The sequence below is a fragment of the Heterocephalus glaber genome, unplaced genomic scaffold, assembly GCF_053883595.1.
Source record: "Heterocephalus glaber isolate CG9 unplaced genomic scaffold, H.glaber_assembly_v1.0 deba00001773, whole genome shotgun sequence".
In the NCBI taxonomy this organism is placed as follows: Eukaryota; Metazoa; Chordata; class Mammalia; order Rodentia; family Bathyergidae; genus Heterocephalus; species Heterocephalus glaber.
Genome location: NW_028258463.1, coordinates 11958044 through 11977753, shown reverse-complemented (window position 1 = coordinate 11977753; position 19710 = coordinate 11958044). Strand labels below are relative to the sequence as shown.

Below are 19710 nucleotides of genomic sequence, written 5' to 3'. Positions count from 1 at the left end.
TGCCCACGCTGGCCCGCCCTGGGGGGCAGGGCCGCCTGACCTCCGCTTCCCTCCGCGTTCCCGCCCCGCCGCGTAGGCCCCGCCCACCTCCCCGCCCCGCCCCAACGTCTGACGTCAGCACGCCTGCGGCGAGGCGCGGAGCTGACTGGGGGCCCGGCTTTCGCCCGCTGCTGCTCCCGCCGCCGCCGCCGCCGGCCGCGGCTGCTCTCCCAAGATGGCGGCTCCTCCGGGCGAGTACTTCAGCGTCGGGAGCCAGGTGTCGTGCCGGACGTGCCAGGAGCAGCGGCTGCAGGGCGAGGTGGTAGCCTTCGACTACCAGTCCAAGATGCTGGCTTTAAGTATCCTTCGGCGCGCGGAGCCGGCGGCCGGAGCGGAGGGGCGGCGTGGGGGGCGGGGGACGGCGGCACTGGGCCTCTCCCGGCCTAGGGGCGACCGGCGCCCGCGGCGCTTGGGGCGCATGCGCGCGGCCCGGAGCACCCCTCCCCCGAGCCCCGCGGGCCGCCTCGGGGACCCCGTCGCCCGGGCCTGGAGGGAGCGCGGCGGCGCCTGCAGCGGCCGGGACCGTGACACGAGGTGGCCCTGCAGAGGGACGAGGCGCTCGGGAGCGGGCGGCGGCGGCGGCGGCAGGCCGGGGGGGGGGCCCGGATGCGGGCGGCGGGACCTGGGGAGGGGTCGTGCGGGCTGCGGGGGTGGGAGCGGGGTCCGCGTGGGGCTCAGCGGCGCGGTGATCAGTGGCCTTGCCACGCCGAAAGGGACAGCTGCGGGGCAGGGTTGTGTCCGAGCCGGAGGCTTTGCACCGGTGCCCGTGCGTGCGTGGTGCCGCTGGGCGGGGTGCGTGCTGTGCTGAGTTTTAGGTTTCCCAGGCATCGGGGTTGCTCTTTGGGGAGGCCTTGCCACGTCTTCCAGGGGCTCGCGTGAGGGCGTGTGGGCTACAGGTGACAGCAAGTTCCCGGCCCAGCGCCGCAGTCCCGACTTTTCCATAGCTCGCCCTCTTTCTGAGAGTAGCAGTGTTAAACTGAATGGAAAAGGCGGCCTACTCCTTTGAGGTGGAAATGATTCTGAATTACTCCAGCAGACTCAGTCTGGGGAACGCTTCCTGGTTGGAGTAAATGTGCCCGTTGCTTCCCCTTTTATTTGATCTACAGGTGGGTTTACTCGAATTTTTCATTTTTAAAAATTCTCTTTTGAGAAATGGAATCTTTTATGGCATTTTGGTATCTCTCCTTTTTTATTTTCATTTATTTATTTTGAGACAGGGTTTCACTGTGCAGTTTAGGGTGGCCTTGAACTCTATGTAGCCCAGGCTGGCCTCCACCTTGTAGCTGTCCTGCCTCAGCCTCCCAGTGCTGAGATGACAGGTGTGCATCGCCACGCCCAGCTTTGTCACAGGTTTGAAAAGGGAGTTCCTTAATGAGTCTGGTGCCTTTGAGTGTCAAATACTTTAATTCCATTCCTTTAACCACTAGTTGTAGATTTCTATCTTAGGAGAGGTCTTAAATTAATTACAAGAATAGTTACTTTTTCCAATTCCTTTTTTGAACAAGAGAGGCAGTGAGACTAAGATCTTTACTTTAGCCGCTTTCTTGGCAAGAGGGCTCGCTGTACTTTGAGTTGGGATATGGCAGGCTCTTAGTACATGGTTTTGCTCTTTTATTTTTTTGAGACAAGGTCTTGCTCTGTAGTTCAGGCTGTCCTGGAACTCACTGTAGCCCAGGCTGGCCTTGAACTTGTGGTAGTCCTCCTGCCTCAGCCTTCGAGTGCTGGGGTTACAGGCGTGCACCACCATGCCCAGCTTCTTAGTACATGGTTGATTGAAGAATGAATAGATGGGTGGATGGATGACTGAACTGGGCGGGGCACATGGATCGAGTTTCCCATCCAGAGCTGTAGTTTTCTCAAATCTGGGGGATCTTAAATCTGAAAAAGTATGAGAGCCTTCTGCAGATAGAGGGGAAGTTATACCAAGAGCAGAAAAAGCTGGCTCTTCCATGTGATTTGTGATTCGTAGATCTAGACAAACAGCAAACATACGGCGCTCAGCCTGTATTTGCCTCTGCCTCAGAGGCGAGGAGGATGTGGCCCGCGGCCGGCCCGGCATGAGCCTTCACATACCAGGGAGCTGTGCGGAGCCACGTCTCCTGGGCCGCTTTGCTTTGTGCCTCTCCGGCCCTGTGTTCCTTAACTGTATTTTCTTACCAGAATGTCCCTCTTCCAGTGGAAAGCCCAACCATGCCGACATCCTGCTCATAAACTTACAGTATGTTTCAGAAGTGGAAATAATTAACGACCGGACAGAAACTCCTCCTCCCCTAGCTTCACTCAATGTTAGTAAGGTAAGGACGGGTGGCGGGGAGGGGCTCCTGACTGCGTGGCCCTGTTCTCCATGTTTGTTGGACTTGCCATTGCTTTTTCTGATATCTTTTTCTCTTTCTCATGTATTTATGAGTTTTTCTCTTCATTCCGGGGGTATCTTCAGTGGAGTTGAACGAGGGTCTTGGGCCGGGGTGTGCTTGCTGGTCGAGTGGCAGTGGAGCCTGTGCGAGGCCCAGACTTTGGTCCCCAGTGCAGCAGCAGTGCAGACAGCAGTGTCTTGAGTCCCCACCAGAACCAGGGTTGCTGTCACCCTTGGCGAAGGAGGCCCACACAGGCACTCCTGGGGACCTGGGGACGGGAGGGTGAGGGCAGGGCCTGTCACCGCCAGGCAGCGCGGCTCTGCACACAGACACACTGTCAGTGTCCCTGGGGTGTTTCAGGTGCCTTCAGAGTGCCAGAGGCACTTCCTCAGACTGACTTCTCTCTTACCTTTGGACTTTGAGGTCCATTACGGGGCATTAGGTGTGCAGGATGTGTTCGTCCCAAATTAATCTCGGGGGTCCTGAGCCTGTTTTTGACTCTTGCGTTGGCCTTGGTTGCTGCTGACTGGTCACAAGGCCCCGTGCTGTCATACCCTGCGCTCTCTCCTGCCCTCCGACTGCTCGTCCTTCTGGCAGGACAATTACCTGTGCCTCTTCCAAGAGGCCAGAGTGACTTGCCACTCACTCTCACCTCCACAGCAGAGGTGACCACGGTGGGGGGCAGTTTGCGGGCTAGGGGTCCCTTTAGATGGGTGTGTCCTGGGCAGAGGGGTTCCAGGCTCTCTGGGATGGTACTGCACGTTGCTTGCTGGTCTCACGTCTGCCCTGCCATGTTTTCTCCTGCGCAGATGAGAGCCACGCCTGTTCCGTTCGCTCCTGACAGTGGTGCTTACTAGCTATTTGCTGGATGACTAAGTTGTGTCTTGGATTTTAGTAGCAGCTGCCTTTCCCCAAGTCTCTTGAAGTCGTGTGGTGGAAGTCTCTCGCTCTGGAGGAGTCCTGGAGAGTATGTTCTCCGCCTCTTGGGAATGTGCTCTGCTGCAGCTCAGCAGAGCCGGGAGACACGTGGGCAGCTGGAATAACAGAGCGTGACTGAGGCTGGGGAGTGCCCCGTCACGCTGGGGAGATGCCATAGGGTTTCCAGTGTGGCCAGGGACAGATCTGGGAGGGTCTTGGCTTTCATGCTGAAGGCTGCTTTGGCAGTCAGGGTGCCCCATCCTGTGAGGTCCATAGATTGTAAAACGCTGGGTAAGTCAGATGCCTCCTGCTGGAGCACAGGAACAGGCACTAAGGTATCCTCTGGTGTTTATAGAGGATGAGAAGTCTGTACTGGACCTTCCTTCGTGAGGAATGCAGGGGCTATACCCAAGAGAGGGACGCTTTTCTCAAAGAACTGAGAGGCCCTGGGCTGCTCTCACACCGTGTGCTGGGGCCACTAGTGCACAGGCATGGGTGCAGAGAAGTTCTATTCTCCCATCAACCTCAGCCGTTGCCCTGTTACTTGGTTTGTGGATTATCTTGCTTTTACTGTTTGCTTTCGGCTGGTCAGTTTTATATTTTACCAGCATTGTTATAAACCCATTTTTCATCCACTTATTCAAGAAAGCAGCAGGAAGTGATCCCCTGGGGAGTGAGTACTAGAGATCTTTACCCTTTTTTTTGATATGGGGATCGAACTCAGGACCTTGCGCTGCAAGGCAGGTGCAGTGCCACTGAGCTACATCCCTGGCCCAGAAATCTTTACTTTTCTTACCAAGTGTATCACTCGTCAAGTGTTGAGAAAAGGGTGTGCTGGGAAGAGGAGCCAGAAACCAAAAACTAAAATTGAGGTTGGAGTTATCTTTGGATTTTGTGTGTCTGCTCTTCCGTTTGCGGAGATGTTCGTGAGTAGTCTGTCTGCTGTCCACTGAAACCCACCTTTCAAGATGCTCACTGTGCCTCTTCCCCACACGAACTTGGACTTGGAGCGGCTCATCTGGGCGGCTCTGTGCCTGTCACTTGAGTGACGCGACAAGTTTGTCTCATTTCCGAGAGCTTGGACTTGGGTTTCTCAGGATGGAGGACGGCCTGAGCCTATGAGGGAGCAAGTTGCCCCAGTGAGCTGGAAGTGCCAGCTGTGATCCCTCGGGCTGGCAGCGGAGGAGTGGCGCCATTTGTGCTGGAGACCTTGGTGGAGCGGGGAAAGGCTGCCTGCTTAAACCTGTGGACGTAAACTGGGTTTGTCCCCACCCAGCAGGAAGTGGAAGAGAAGGACTTTTAAAGGAAATCCACACCAGCTCAACTAGAGAGGGTGTAAACGTGCCACTTCTTGGGGGTGAGCCTGTTTGGCTTTGGATTGGCAGAGCACTGTGGGTAAGGAGTCTTAGTCTGTCCCGGCAGGAAGCTGGAGCGAGGATAGTGGGGCTGCAAAAGGAAGAAATCTGGTTATCTTTTCTGTGTGTGCTAAGAATTAAACCCAGGGCCTTGAACACGCTGGGCAAGTGCTCTACCTGAGTTGCACCGCAGCCCTGAGTGTCATTTTAACTGCTCCGCAGTGACCCTGAAGCCTGTTAGAAGCGTTAGGAATTTCCTGTGAGGCACAGTGTTCTTGAAGTGCTAGAGCACGCACGCTACAGCCAGTCGTCGTGAGGTCCCAGGGCACCTCTCTGTGGCTCACCCTGAGTTGGGTTCCCACAGATGAGTCTGAACACTGCTTGGAAGTAAGGGCCCTGGGAGCCTGCTGTGGAGGGAAGTGGGCTTTTCTCAGCAAGCTCCCTCAGGTTAATTCAGCATCTTACACCCGGTGGCACTCATCCCCCTGGGTTAGTAGTGTTCTTGGGAGGTAACTGGGACATGGCAACATTAACGAGCTGCTCTTTGTGTGGCATTTACCAGACCTTTACTGACCCGGATGTGATGGTGCACACTTACAAGCCCAGTGCCCTGGGAGGCTGAAGCAAGAGGATTGCAAGTTTGAACCCAGCCCGGGTAAATTTTTTTTTTTTTGGTACCAGGGATCGAACTCGGGTCCCGCGCTTGCAGGACAGGCGGCGAAACCACTGAGCTAAATCCCCCGGCCCTGTTACAGAGTTTTGATGCAGCTTATTTCATACTCACAGATCACTGTGTCATCTTTTCTGGCATCTTTAGAGTGCTTTTTTCCCTTTCGTGTAAGAGTTGAGAAAATAGTCTCATGAGTCTGATGAGCTGAACACCCTTCGGTACCTGGTGGGGAGCGTGGGCCTGGAGTTGCAGGCGTCTCACTGCGCCCTGACAACAGGCTGTGTGCTGCCTGGGGTGCCTTCTCACAGGAGGTAAACTGAGGCTTAGCGACTGAGTCACGAGCTTCGGGCCGTGCAGTTAGCAAGCGGTAGAGCTGGGATCAGACTGGGCCCTTTGGTCTCTGTCTGCTCAACCCGGTCAGTCAGAGCAGTCCACTGAAGGAGCGCCAGACCCTGGTGCCAAGAGTGCTCTAGGGTGAGCACAGTGGGGTGGCCTCTGAGGTCCCGGTCCCTCCTGCTGTGGCCCCGGAAGGTAGGGTGACACCGGTCCTTCTCGCTGTCAGGATGATGAGAGTTGGCAGGTGTTGGTCTGTTCCCCCAAGTCCTTAGGGTGGCCTGCTGAGGCTGCTTGCAGAGGTGGGGATTTGCCAGCCGGGGAGAAAGAATAGTACTGGATGCCACCCATGCGTAGTGTTTTATAATTAAAAGATGTTTTTAGCTGAGTGCGGTGGTGGTGTTGCTCAGGAGGCTGAAGCAGGAGGATTGCAAGTTTGAGACCAGCCTGGCAACTCCTTTGCAAGACCGTGTCTCAAAAGGGGGGGGGGGGTTGGAGGGCTGGGGATTTAGTGTAGTGGCACCGCACTTGCCTTGCAAGCACAAGGTCCTGAGTTCGATCCCTGGCACCAAAAAAAGGGGGGAGGGTGGGGGTAGCTCAGTGACAGCACTTGCCTAACAGTGCTGGGTTCAGCCCCAGTACCACCACAGCAACCAAACAGTACTGGGTGTTGAACACAGGGCCTTCACTCTGAGCTGTATCTCAGCCTTTATTTTTATTTTTTGGTACAGGGGATTGAACTTGGGTCCCACGCTTGCAGCACAGGCGGTGGAACCACTGAGATAAATCCCCGGCCTTCCTTTATTTTTATTTTGAGACAGGGCCTTGCCAGGCTGCCCTGGCTGGACGAGAACTTCTGACCCTCTTGCCTCTGCCTCCTGGAGTGCTAGCATTACAGCTGTGCAGCCTGACTGCTTTTCATGCTAGAAGGAGTAAGAGATTGAGGGGCAGCCAGGGTTGGGAGATTGGGATGTTGGGGTCTCGGGGTGGGACGGTCCTCACCAGAAGCCTGGGTCACAGTTAAAACTGAGGGATAAAGAGTGGTGGACTCCCAACTTGGTGGTTTTCCTCCTCAGCTGCCCAGAGTCTAGGATTGCAGGCATGTGCTGCCATGCCCAGCCAGAAAAAAAGTTCGGCTTGACCTCGAACTCGCGATCCTCCTGCCTCAGCCTCCAGAGTGCTGGGATTACAGGTGTGCACCATCAAGCCTGGCAAAGGGATCTTTAAAGAGACCTCTTGTTGGTGAGGAAGTTGGGAGCAGTGTCATGGGCCGGGTGTTGGCCTGAGGGCTGGGATCAGGGAGGCAGCTGGGAGCCTGGGACTCAGCGGTGCAGTGGGATGGCCAGGGCTGCCGAGGCTGCTGTGTGAGGGCTGCTCCTCCCGGGCACCCTGATGGGACTGGAAGGGGAGCTGGACAGATGGTTTACTCCGGAAGCACTGGCGTGTTGCTCACCTCTAGTGAGGGGACACACTGGGTGGAAATTGACCTTGTTTTCTAACGTGGTCTTGGGGTTGCACCGAGCTACTTCCCAGCCCTTTTGTTTTTTATTTGGGAACGGCCTCCCTCAGGCTGGCTTTGAATTGCAGTTCTGCCTCGGCCTTCCAGAGTGCTGGTTTATAGGGGTGCACCAGCACCTACCAGGGATCGAACTCAGGACCTTGCACTTGGCAGGCAGGCGCGGTGCCACTGAGCCCCATCCCCACCCTTGGCTGCCTTTTTTGTAGTTTTGTGTTCTCCTGGCTTCATGGCTGTGATTCAGCATAACCTCGGGGCTTCCTGGAAGTTTGAGGTGACACCCCAGGTCTGAGGAGTTCTGGGGCAGTGGGAAGCTGGCAGCAGAGCCTTGGCCATGTGTTGCAGCTGTGTTGAGGTGTGGGGTTGTCCCCAGGGCTGGGCCGGGCCAGCCGCAGGTGGCAGCTCTGGCAGGAGGGGTGTGTGTAAGAGTTGGCAGGGGAAAGCCCCATCCAGAGCACAGGAGAGGCTTCCCCCTCGCGTCCTGGGCACTGAGCCCGGCCTCGAACATGCTGAGCTGAGCGCGCTCTGGCCCCACGGGTCTCACCTGGGAGAGGACCCTCTGTGGTCTGCCTGGCTTCTCAGGGCTGTACTTGGGAGGAGCCCAGCAAGATGACGAGCCCCGCTCGGGCTGACGGTGCTGCCCACAGAAGTGTCAGGAAAGGCCATGGGCAGGTGGGCAGGTCAGGCAGCAGGGGTGTCCGAGCCGCAGGGCGCTCGAGGTCACCTTCTGTGTCACCCCGAGGGAGCTGTGCCCCACGCACCCAGCCAGCGGCCAGGGCTGGTGTCCACCTGGGAAGACGAGGGCGCCACCACCTCTGTCCTCCTCCAGGCCATTAGAGAGGCGAAGTGGGTGCCAGGCATGGCTCCTCCAGCATAATGAGAGGGCGGTGGCAGGAAGTGGCGCAGGGAACCCCAAACAAGGGTGCAGACTCTGGCCCTGGCCAGCATTGGAGGGTGCTTGAAGGCACTGCTGGAAAGGAAGCAGAGTGCCCTGCGTGCTCGAGGAATGAGCGAGGTGCAGTGCGGGACTGGGGGTAACGTGTGGAGTGGCGGACCAAGGTGGCCTGGGTGGTTGTGTCAGTCACAGACCCTCAGGGAGCTCCTGGATGGGGTGGTTTTGTTTCGTTTTGTTTTGGAGACAGGGTCTCACTAAGTTGCCTAGACTGGACTCAAACTTGTCATCCTCCTGCTTCAGGCTCTCAGTGTGCTGGGGTCACAGGCAGGGGTCACCACGCCCCGCTTGGGCACTGCTTGTTTTATGATTGGCCTCTAAATCTCCGTGTGTCACCAGGGCCTCTATCTGTCCACCCTCCCTCACTCCCTCCCGCAGGGTGCTGGGAGAGGTCAGGGCAGTGGAGGGCATGGCAGAGGACTCTGCTGTCCAGTGCCTCGAGGGCCAGTCCGCGTATTTATTTTCTTTCTGTGTGTAGCACTTTAGGTTTCACTGGACAAATAAAAATTATATATTTATAGTATACATTATGGATTTTTTTTTTTTGGTACTGGGGATCAAACTTGGGACCTTGCGCTTTTGAGGCAAGTGGAGAAACAACTGAGCTAAATCCCTGGTCCTTACATTATGGATTTATTGTTATTTTTTGGTACCGGGGATGGAACTCAGGTCCTTGTGCTTATGAGACAGGTGGCAGAACCACTGAGCTAAATCCCCAGCCCACGACCCCCTTTTCTTTCATGAGATAACATCTAGCTAAGATGCCCAGGCTGAGCTTGGACTTTGGATCCTCCTGCGTCACCCTCCCAGAGTGTGGGGATTACAGGTGTGCACCACTATGCCTGGCTTACTTTGGGTTCTTAGAGGACACATTACGAACAGAACAGACAAAGGTCCCTGCCTTGGGGGAGTTGACTTTCTTGCAGAGTTTTGTCTTTAAGAACGATTCCCAGGCCTGGGATTTAGCTCAGTGGTTTCGCTGCCTACTGCATAAGCGCAAGGACCTGAGTTCGATCCCTGGTACTGCAAAGGAAAAAAAGAACAATTCCCAGCTGGACATGGTGGTGCATACCTTTAGTCTCAGCACTCGGGAGGCTGAGGCAGGAGGATTGCTGCCAGTTCAAGGCCAGCCTGGGCTACATAGTGAGTTTGAGTCCAGCATGAACTACTGGGCCAATAAAATAGCTGCCCATTTGGGTTTTTAAAGACCAGCCCAGAAGTATGTCAGCACCATCAGCCCCAGAATCCTCAGCTGAGCCTGCAAGGTGGGGAATGGGCAGGTGGTGCCTCCCTGCTTCTGGGCAGTGAGCACCACATTCATTTGGCTGCTCTCCCTGCCTCCCTCGGCCCTTCTGGTGGGTTGGGAGAACACTGACGAACAGGTCCTATGCTCAGAGCCTGTACCACTGAGTGCTGGGGGCTCAGCTGGCGTTTCCGGGTTGAGAGTAAGGGTGACAGCAGATAAGGCCCTGCTGTCCTTGTTCTCTTGAGCCCAGGAAGCAGCAGCACATGGTTCTGTCTGATAAAATCAGCTCTTTAGGCTTGGTGGCACATATCTGTCATCTCAGCTACTTAGAGGCTGAGGCAGGAGTGCTGCTAGTTAAAGGCCAGCCTGGGCATTGTAGTATAAGCCTCTATCATTAGAAAAAAGAAAAACAACCTATGTAGGTAAACATAGATATGTATCATACAGCTTATGTACAGTTAAAAGTAAAATCAGCCCCTTTTCCAAAAATGGGGCTCTCAGTTTAGATGATAAAGTTAAGAGACATTTTACACCTAATGGTGGGGGACTCCTAGGGATTGAACCCAGAGGTACATCCCATTTTTGAGATAGGATCTTGCTAAATCAGTAGGTTGCCCACAGCTTGAGTTCAATCCTATGACCCTCCTGCCTCGGCCTCCCAGAGTTCTGGGATCACAGATGTGAGCTGCCGCTGGCCGACCTAATGCCCTGGCTCCCGTAGCTCGTCCTCCGTGACCAGCGCAAGTGGTGTCCTCGGGTGCGTTGTGGAGGCCACGCTTCCAGGCTGGTGTTCTTCTTGCAGGTGTGCAGCGGCTTTGCTGGAGGGACTCGGTTTGGGGCTGACTTGTGTGCGGGGAGGAGTCGCTGTCAACGCTGTCGCTCTTGCCAACATCTGGTTGCATGTCAGACTAGACTGAAGTAGATCTGTTGCCCCTGTGCTGACGAGGCTGGTCCTGGCTGGGGCAGTCTGGCCCCGGCTTTGCAGTGTCCTCCTCAGGGCTCGTTCCAGTGCGGAGGGGTGAGTTGGGCGCACATCCCTTCTTACCCAGACCTGCTCTCTGCGGTGTGTCCTGGGAGTCCAAGGGTTGGGCCCAGACCAGGGTCCTTTTAGGAAAGGCAGATAGCTGTGTGCTACCGCAGACTCCGGTGGACTGGAAGCAAATAGCTCTACTTACTGTAAAAAAACCGGCAACTGGGTCTTAAAAATGCCCCCCACCACCCCCGCCGCACGCCTTTTCATTTTTGGTACTGAGGATGGAACTCAGAACCTTGTGCTTCCAAGGCAGGTGCTATGCCACTGAGCTAAATCCCCGGCCCCTGCCCCATCTCCTTTTGAGAAAGGGTTGCTGGACTGCTGGGCCCTGGTAATTCTCCTGCCTCAGCCTCCCAATTACCTGGGCCTGCAAGCCTACAAGGATATGGCAGTGTTCCCGGCTGTGTTTTCCCTTGTTGAAGTGTTTGCTTTTATCTTGCCTACAGGTTATAGCTACTTCAACAGTAACATAGACTTGTCTCTCCTTGCTGAAGCTGGGAGGTGCTGGTGCAGTGGGTGAGAATACATGCTCTAACTGGATGTGGTGGTGCACTTGGGAGGCCGAGGCAGGGGGATCACAAGTTCATGCCCAGCCTGGGCAACTTAGTGACTTACTGAGGCCTTGTCTCAGAATGAAAAATAAAATAGCTCAACGCAAAGGTCCTGGTTTCAGTCCCTAATGTGGGGAAAATAGAAAGCTCTGGAGTCTGGTTCAGATCTAGACCCACCTGCCTGTAGCTTGGTAAACTTGGGCAGGTCTCTCACCAACCGTGTCTCAGGGCCTTCATCTCAGCACAGAGAAGTAACTTCCACTCCTATTTATAGGGTTATCATTAGTTCCTTTTTTTTTTGGTACCCGGGATTGAACTTGGGACCTTGCACTTGCAAGGCAGGCACCTGAACCACTTGGGCTAAATCCCCTGCCCAGGGTTGTTTATGATTAAATGTTTAATACTGCGAATTACGTACAAGAGTGGTCACATAGATGGTGAATGTTTAAAACATTGTTTTATAGTAAAGACACAGTGCCATGAATCCCTTCAGAGTGCTCCCTCTCGCTTCCAGCACACTTATGCCATCACTTTTGCTAGTTCCTGAAACAGTTCTGGAAGTCCTCTTTCCTGAGTGTCTTTATAAGATGTGATCAGAAATACAGTGTGTGGCCAGGCGTGGTGGCACATGTCTGTCATCCCAGCACTCAGGAGGCTGAGTCAGGAGGATCACTGCAAGTTCGAGACCAGCCTGGGGTACAAAATGAGACCCAATCTCAAACAAACCTCTAAAAAATAGTGAATGCTGCTGCCAAGTGCCATTGAACAGCAGGCTTGTAAAAACATGGCACTGTTGGGCCAGGAATTTAGCTCAGCAGTTTTGCCACTTGCTGCGCAAGCGCAAGGACCCGAGTTCGATCCCCAGTACCAAAAAAACCCCCCAAAACATGGCGCTATGTCCTGACCTAGTACTGCACGACTCCTGGCTCTTCCTCATAGACAAAATGACTGTGAAAAGCAGCAAACAGTTTGAACTGGTTCAGGATGTGGAGGCAGCCACAGCTGGACGTGTGAGTGACAGGATGAATGGAATGGGTTCAAGGCATGGGGAGCATTTGAGGGGATTAATGGTACTGTGTCTTTTGCTGCAATCTTATTTTCCTGTCATTTTAAGAGTTTACTCGACCTAGCTTTCTGTCACGCTGTAACTTGGTGCATGGCGGGGCATAAGCTTTTGCTCCCCAAGGACTGGTTTTTGGGGTCCCAGTGTTCACTAGCAGGCATCTCTGATGTGCTGTAGAGCGCAGCTTCCGGTGGGCACTGTGTTACTCTGGTAGGACAGGGGATTGAACATGCAGGTGCTTTCCCACTGAGCCACGTCCCCAGTCCTTTGTAGTTCTTTTAGCTTTTTGAGACTTGATGTCATTGTGTAGCTTGGGTTGTCCTTGAACTCGCTGTGCAGCCCAGGCTGGCCTCAAGCTCATGGTCCTCCCGCCTTGGCCTCCTGACTGCTGGGCTTGCAGGTGTGTGCCACCATACTTTTAGTTTTTCTTTTTGGTATTTTGAGAGAAGGTCTCACTATGTAATGCCGGGTGGCCTTGAACTCACTATGGAGCCCTGGCTGGCCTTGAACTCACGGCAGTCTTCCTGCCTCAGTGTCCCGGATGCTGGGATGACAGACGTGCACCACTGCACCTGGCTGCTTTTTAGCTTTTGATGCAGGGTCTTTCTGAGTTGCCCAGGCTGGCCTCGTACTTAGAATCCTCCTGCCTCAGTCTCCTGAGTGCTGGGATCACAGGCGTGTGCCACTGTGCCTGTGAGTACTTTGTTTTGAGTTTCCAACTATAGTATTTGAGGTTGTAAGGAACAGATTTGTTTTAATTCTTATTGATTGATGGGTGGATTGTGATTGAGCCCAGGGCCTTTGCACTGAGGTGCATCCCATGCCCTTTTTTAAAATTTTGAGACAGAGTTTTGCTAAGTCACTGAGTTGCCCAGTCTGAGCTGGAACTTGTGGTTTTTTGCCTCAGCTTCCCAGAGGGCTGGGATCCCACGTATGCTTTGCTGTGCCTGCCTGTTTTCCTAAGAGACCCTGTCTCGGGCTGGAGGTTCTACCTCAGTAGTGCTGTGCTCGCCTCCCTAACAGGAGAGAGGGAGGGGCGGACGGGAGTTGCCCAGCTGGACTCACACGCTGGGCTCCCATGATCACCCACACGGCCTCCCGAGTAGCAGGCAGCTCAGCTGTGCATGGCTTGGATGGTGTTTCAGTAGCAGCCTCAGGCAGGGCTGTGAGTGGGCACAGGGAGCTTTGGGGACGTTGACCCCGGAGGAGAAGGCTTTGAGCGCCTGGGTTGCTGCAGAGGGGGTTTTGCAGGTCTGCAGGGGCGGGTGGGGCTCTGCAGGTGACAGTTGTCTGTGCCACTCTGGTCTGTTCCCCTTTGCCCCTGACGAGGGCAGCAGGGTGGAGGGCCTTGTACCCAGCGGGTAGGATGGCGTGATGCTCACGCTGAGCGGCTGGTGGGGTCAGCAGGTCACCATGTGCACCTGCTGGGTGCTTCCAGTAGGAGACCCTCGGGGTTCCTGGCGCCTGCACTTGCCAGTTAGGGGGAGTCAGGTGGCCCAGTGGGGCCCTGAGCAGGAGGGGTGTCCGTGTGGCTGGGACCCGTGTCCCTGTGTGCCGGAAGCCATGTGTGCCACGTGGTCACCACGCTGCTCAAGCGAGGCTTAGCGTCATGCTCACGCACTTCTCTGTTGCCTGCACCAGGGTGCTGTGTGTGAAGCCCGGGAAGAGGTGGTTAGTGGACGGAACGGGGTCGCCCGTGCAGGCCAGGCAAGGGTACGGGGATGGTGTCTGTAGGTTGGTGCCATCTTAAGCCTGGAGCCTCTTGTGTGAGACGCCAACCAGTTAAAGCTGTGACTGCCCCAGGCCAGCACCTGGGCCATCCACACGGAATGGCGCAGTGTGGGTGACAGTTGAGGAATTGCATAGAATCGCAGCCTTGCCAACCCTGGGCCTCCAGGGGCAGCTGCACCTGTGCTGCTCAGGGCGCTCCTCCTGGTGCCCTGACCGCCGTCCGCTCACTGGAGTGGCTCGCTTTAGATATTTAGTCATCCACCAGTGGGAGAAAGAAGGGCACTTAGATTTGTGCACCATTTAAGGTGAGTGTACCTGCAGAAGGCTTATCCAAGTTCTGTCCAGGGGGCCCCCTCCCATTTTTTTGTTTTTTTGAGACAGTCTTGCTGTGTAGTTCAGGCTGGTCTTGAACTCTCCATGTACCCCAGGCTGGCCTCAAACTTGTGGCGATCCTCCTCCCTCAGCCTCCTGACTGCTGGGATTATAGGTGTGCACCACCACACCCAGTTATTTCCCCTCTGACTCCCACTTTTGAGGAGAGGAAGCCCTTGTGGCTTCTCTTTGTGGGAACACCACGCACTCCTGCACCTCACTGGTGGGGTCCGCTGTGGCAGGAGTTGCCCCGTTTGTGAGCTCGCTGGTGAGACCGGCCCTAGATGGATGTGCTGGTGTCCAGTGGGAGTGTTTCCGGATTGCCATGGAGACGCAGCCTGCCAGGGGCTCTGGGTGTGGCATCTGGAGCTCCCCAGCTCTACTGCAGTACAGGTGGGGAGTGCAGAATGTGGGGGCCGAGAGGAAGCAGTGAGGCCTGCAGCCCCTTCTGCTGCGCATAGAGCCCTAGGATTTCTCCTCCCTGGAGCTGAAGTGGATGCAGCCCACCTGGCCGTGCCTCTGCCTTTAGACTTGGGCAGGGGTGTTTGGAAACGCTGTCCTGTCACCAGTGTCACTGTCGCTGTCTCAGCCAGGTCACCTCTGGCCTGCGGCTCCTGTGGGGAGTGAGTGGAGGTTTTGACCTGAGCACGGGGCGCCTGTCCCTGCCTGTCCCCACTCTGTAGTAGCGGCTCTGCCTGGCCTGGCGGGGGTAGAGGTTTCCTGTCAAGGACAGGCATTTGTGGGGGGCTGAGACTCTCAAGGGGACCGCCCTGTGGCTTGTGGGGCGCACACTGCTTGACCCCTCCCTCCTCCCAGGCCCTGTTGACCCCGCTTTCCCTCCTGGCCTGGGAGCACCGAGACACCCAGAGGCCTTGCTGAGAAGTGAGCCCCAGGGTTGCTTTTGGCCACGAGGCTCACCTGCACCCCTCAGAGTGGGTGCTCACCTGCCCACCTGCCCCGTGTCTCTCCCGTGAAGTCTGAAATCACAGCCCCACTGGTCCTGGCTGGGGCTGCAGCCTCGGGAGGCTGAGGTGGTGCTGTGTGAGGGCCCTGATACTGGCCGGGATGGGCCGAGGATTTGAGGACCCGAAGACGCCAGGTCCTTGTCCTCAGGGAGCTGTGGTGGGGCTGCTCGCCTTCCGGGTCTGAGCTCCGTCCTCCGTTTGCCTGGCACACGTGTGTTTGCCTTGCCATTTGCTGTAGTCGCCTGTTGTGCATGTGTCCCGTCCCAGCTCCCCAGAGCTGCACCCCAAGGCTGGGGCCTAGGAAGGATGGAGGGACACTGGATGTTCCCGGAGCTTCTTGGGCAACTTTCCATGGCTCCACCAGAGGGCAGTGCAGGCGCGGCCCGAGGGGCTCGGAAGGCGGGCAGGCCTGCAACTCCAGGCCTGCTTCCCATGCTGCTGCTGCTGGACAGGCCTGCTGCACCTGAGTGGGGCCTGAGGTTCCTCCTTCACATGGACAGGCCCGAGCGCCGCTCCCTTAGCCTCAGGGCTGTGCCCTCTGCTCTGGCCGTCACCGTCTGAAGTAGTCTGAGGCGTTTGCACTTGTACACAGTCTGTCCCCCAAGCCTGCACATAGCTGGCGCATGAGAGGCACTGAGGGGGCGAGGCGGAGACAGGGCTTTGTGCAGGAAGCTGCGGCTGTCCCAGTAGGTCGTGGGGTGGCCACTTCACTTCGGGTGCAGTGCACTGAGTCTTGGAGTGGTCTCTGGCTTCTCCCAGCCTGGGCCTGGTGTTGGGGGCCGAGTGGTGCTTTTCTGAGTCTCTTTTCTCTCCCACCCAGCTCGCCAGCAAAGCGCGGACGGAGAAGGAGGAGAAGCTGAGCCAGGCCTATGCAATCAGTGCTGGCGTCTCCCTTGAGGGCCAGCAGCTCTTCCAGACCATCCACAAGACGTGAGTTGGGCGTTCGTGAGAGCTGCGCACAGCGTGGCATGGCCACAAGCGCTCACCTCCAGCCCTCAGCTTCTTGTCTGTATAACTCTGCTTTGGCCGGGCATAGTGCACGCCCATCATCCCAGCTACTGGAGGCCGAGGCAGGAGATGTACAAGTTTGAGGCCTGCCTGTGGGACTTGGCGGAGGCCCTGTCCCCACAGAAAGGGGGGAGCGCTGTGGGTGTCGCTCAGGTGGAGCACTTGCGTGTGCTGAGCCCCGGTGCAAGCTCAGCACCTCAGGAAACCTTGCTCTGGATTGGACTTTGCATATGTTTCCTTCCAGACATAGTGGTGCGTAATTTAGTCTGATTTTGATTTTTGGTTCTTTGAGATAGGGTCTCGCTTTGTGGTTCAGGCTGGCCTTGAACTCACGGTATAGCCAATGCCCAGCTAGTAGCGCACAATTTAGGACTTGTGATCTCCTTCCTCCCTCCCCTCCTTTTTCCTCTTCCTGCTCCTTTCTGTCGCTGCTGCTACATCTTTCTCTGAAAGCTGGTGCAGTGTTAGTAGAGAAATGCTGTGCGTACAATTCCCCTGCTGCATGTTGGGATGAACATGGGCAGGGGGAGAGCAGAGGCCACCGCCTCACCCCACCCTAAAAGCCCCCACAGAAGTCATCTGGCTGCCCTCCCTGCGCCGCCTGCCCCCACCATGCCATCCAGGATCCTCCTGCTTCAGCCTCCAGAATACTGGGATGGAGGGCATGAGCACCATCGCTCCTGGCTGCCCCCAGTGTCTCCCAGCTCTGATGCTTCACAGTGCAACTGGGCTCTGCATGGGCTCAGTGCCCCTTGGTTTCTTGCTCTGCGCCCCGGCAGCTGCCGGCCAGCTGCTGCTGAGCCGGGCGTCTGGGAGGTCGGCCTTGGCCTCCTGGACTGCATTGCCCACCGGTAATGTCTCTCCACTCTTCTCCTTCCAGCATTAAAGACTGTAAATGGCAAGAAAAAAACATCGTAGTCATGGAAGAAGTTGTTATTACGCCCCCCTATCAGGTGGAAAACTGTAAAGGCAAAGAGGGGAGCGCACTGAGCCATGTACGCAAAATAGTAAGTGATGGGTCGGGAGGGGAAGCCTGGGCTCGGGACAGTGGGTGGTGCTGCCGAGCCCGTGCCCTGGTGTGGAGTGGTCGGAGCTCTGCACCTGGGCGGGCCGGGGCGCCGCTGCTCAGGGCTCTTGCCCCGCTTCGTGTGGGCCCCAACTCCTGGCGCAGGCCTCGGGCACCAGGCAGTGGGCCGAGGGGGACCGCACCTGTCTGCCGCATGCTGAGCCTGGCTGGACTCTTGCAGGTGGAAAAACATTTTAGAGACGTGGAAAGCCAAAAGATCCTGCAGCGCTCACAAGCCCAGCAGCCACAGAAGGAGGCGGCCCTGTCGTCCTGAGGCCACGCGTCGGGGACCTCAGCACCCAGTGTGGCGGCGGCTCACGGAGGAAGGCGGGGAGGGGAGGGACCCCAAGTTTCCTGCTGGCTCCCGCCCCCCAGGGGCCAGCGCGTCCAGTCTTAGACTTGAACAGACAAACGCCCAACAAAAGCGCACGGAGGTCATTTACCGTCGAACCAGTACCTGGCTAACAGACTCCGCCCGCCATGCCCTGTCACAGCCCCTCTCCGACAGTCACCTTGTTAGTTTTATTTTCGAAGGCCCCTTGCCCGCTCTGGCCGCTCACTTCCTTCTCTCCTGCCCAACTCTCTTCCTGCCGTTCTGTTTTTATAAGTGGCGCCAGTCGCCTTCCGAGTAATTGAAAGAAACTTTTACATCTTCTCTTCCAAAATAAAAGTAACAAGCTGACTGTGATTCTTGAGTTGAGACCAGAGCAGCCAACAGAGGTCTCGTTTAAATTCTTTTTCTTAACTTTGTTTTTTTTTTTGCACAGGGCATGGCTTGAATTAGTTTTATTTTTCTTAACTTTAAATATATATATGAAAATATATATTAAAATGTTCTCTAAATATTTTCTGCTTCTTGCAGGTCTCTTTCCTAGATCATGGCCACTGCCCCACCTCCTCTCTGCCGCCCAGCCAGGGCCGCCGTGGGCCCGGCCGGCGCCTGGGGTCCCGGAAGAGCTGCTCTGCACCTGCGTGGGGCCGCTTGCATGGCTGTCCTCCCTCTCTGGGCCACCCTGGCCGGCTCCAGCGAGCCCTCTGCCCGTCCTCCCGCTCAAACGCCCGCCCAGCCCCAAGCGAAAGCTTCCGAGCTGAGACAGTTTGTGCGTGCTCACCGGGCGGCTGGAGGCGTCTGGACTCGAGCGCCTGCCTGGTGTGACCGTCCTGCTCAGAGCCGCCTGGCGCACGCTCGGTCCAGGCCTCGGGAGCAGGGTTGGCCGCTGGCTAGCGCCTTGTGGGGGGGGTGAACTATGTTTTTTTTGGCCATGATCTCCTTCCCCTTCCTTTTTTTTTTTTTAATTAAATGGATCAAAATTAAATAATTCAAGCCCTGCCTTCAAAATGAAAAAAAATTTTTTTTAGTATTGTTTAGCAAAACAATAAAACCCCAGTTTTTTTAACCATCACTCATGTCTTGGATTTGTTCGTCCCAGAGGGGCCAAGAGGGTGTATCTGGTGCCACCGGTCTCCATTGCCTGTTTCCTACCCCACCCAACTCTGCCCCCTGGAACTGTCCAGAAACATGGCGCCGCACTGTGTGGCTTCAGGCAGGCTGAGGGTCAGCGCTGAGCCCCGGCGTGGCCACTGCAGCGGGCCCCCTCAGTGCGGCTTGGGGTAGCCACAGCCCACGCCCCCTTCCCTCCTGCAGGCTTGGGTGAGCCCTGGGAGAGGTGGGAGGCTCGCTGGACTGCAGTTTCCGTTGCCAAGGAAAAGTGGGAAACCTTACGAAGCCATTCAGAAGAGAGTGCACGTCTGGAGAGGCAGGCAGGAGTGGGCTGAGGCCCAGAGAGGGCTGGGCAGTGGGGTGCATGCCAGCCCTCGGGAGGCTGAGGCGGCCAGGAACTCAGTGACTTGGTGAGACCCTGTCTCAAACAGCAAAAAGGGCTGAGGCTTCAGTGCCGGGCAGCAGTGCTCAGTGCTTTGCTGCTCACACCCAGTGCGGGGCAGCTGGGCTCTGAGGACACAGCTGGGCTCCAGCCGCAGCTTCTGTCACCCTGGTGACCAGGCCTTGAGCGTCCCCACCCTTGTCCCTGAGCCAACCACCCGTCAGCCCCTGTTGTCCAGGAGGGGAGCGGTCGAGGCCGAGTGGCGGTTCACAGTGCAGGGCGCCTGCTCTGGCAGAGGCTGCACCTGGGCTCCCCGCATGGGCTCCTGACGCCACCTTCCCACTCTGTTCACTTGCTGCCAGGGCTGGGGTGCAGCACAGGAGCCTGGCCGTCCTGGTGGTTTGTTGAGCCAGGTCTGGCTAGGCAGTCCAGGCTGGCCTTGAACGCACTCTGTAGCCCAGGCTGGTCTCAGACTTGCAGAGATCCTCCTGCCTCAGCCTCCAAGGGCTGGGAGAACAGGTGTGCCCACGCAGAGCGGGGTGGAGAGGATGAGGAACTGAGTGCAGAGCTTGCATGCGCCCTGTGCTCAGGCGCCCAGGGCTGGGCGGGGCCGGACAGCAGTGGTGCCCGGGTGGTGGTCACCCCATTAGTTCAGGGCCCCTTCTGGAAAGCAGGGTGGTAGCCGGGCCTGTGCTTCCCTGTGCTGGCTGCACTG

General features: G+C 56.6%; 1 protein-coding gene across 2 annotated transcripts; it reads left to right on the top strand.

Moving 5' to 3' along the window:
- Window positions 1-114: 114 nt before the first annotated feature.
- On the top strand, window positions 115-18575 carry Lsm12 (LSM12 homolog). 2 transcript variants are annotated; one of them, XM_004859248.3, is made up of 5 exons: window positions 115-338; window positions 2200-2333; window positions 15919-16028; window positions 16987-17113; window positions 17354-18575. In XM_004859248.3, exons 1-5 carry the CDS (start codon window positions 215-217, stop codon window positions 17444-17446), a joined length of 588 nt encoding a protein of 195 aa, XP_004859305.1. In that variant the 5' UTR covers window positions 115-214; the 3' UTR covers window positions 17447-18575. The 2 variants fall into 2 exon arrangements, with proteins under 2 accessions (XP_004859305.1, XP_004859306.1); XM_004859249.3 differs by having other exon boundaries at window positions 119-338; window positions 2200-2324.
- Window positions 18576-19710: the final 1135 nt, after the last annotated feature.

Excerpts from the sequence above, each read along its gene's own strand:
- Lsm12 (XM_004859248.3), top strand. The coding sequence starts at position 215 with ATGGCGGCTCCTCCGGGCGAGTACTTCAGCGTCGGGAGCCAGGTGTCG. Across the intron at positions 2,334-15,918 it reads CTTCACTCAATGTTAGTAAG|CTCGCCAGCAAAGCGCGGAC; the intron begins GTAAGGACGGGT and ends TCTCCCACCCAG. Across the intron at positions 16,029-16,986 it reads TTCCAGACCATCCACAAGAC|CATTAAAGACTGTAAATGGC; the intron begins GTGAGTTGGGCG and ends TTCTCCTTCCAG.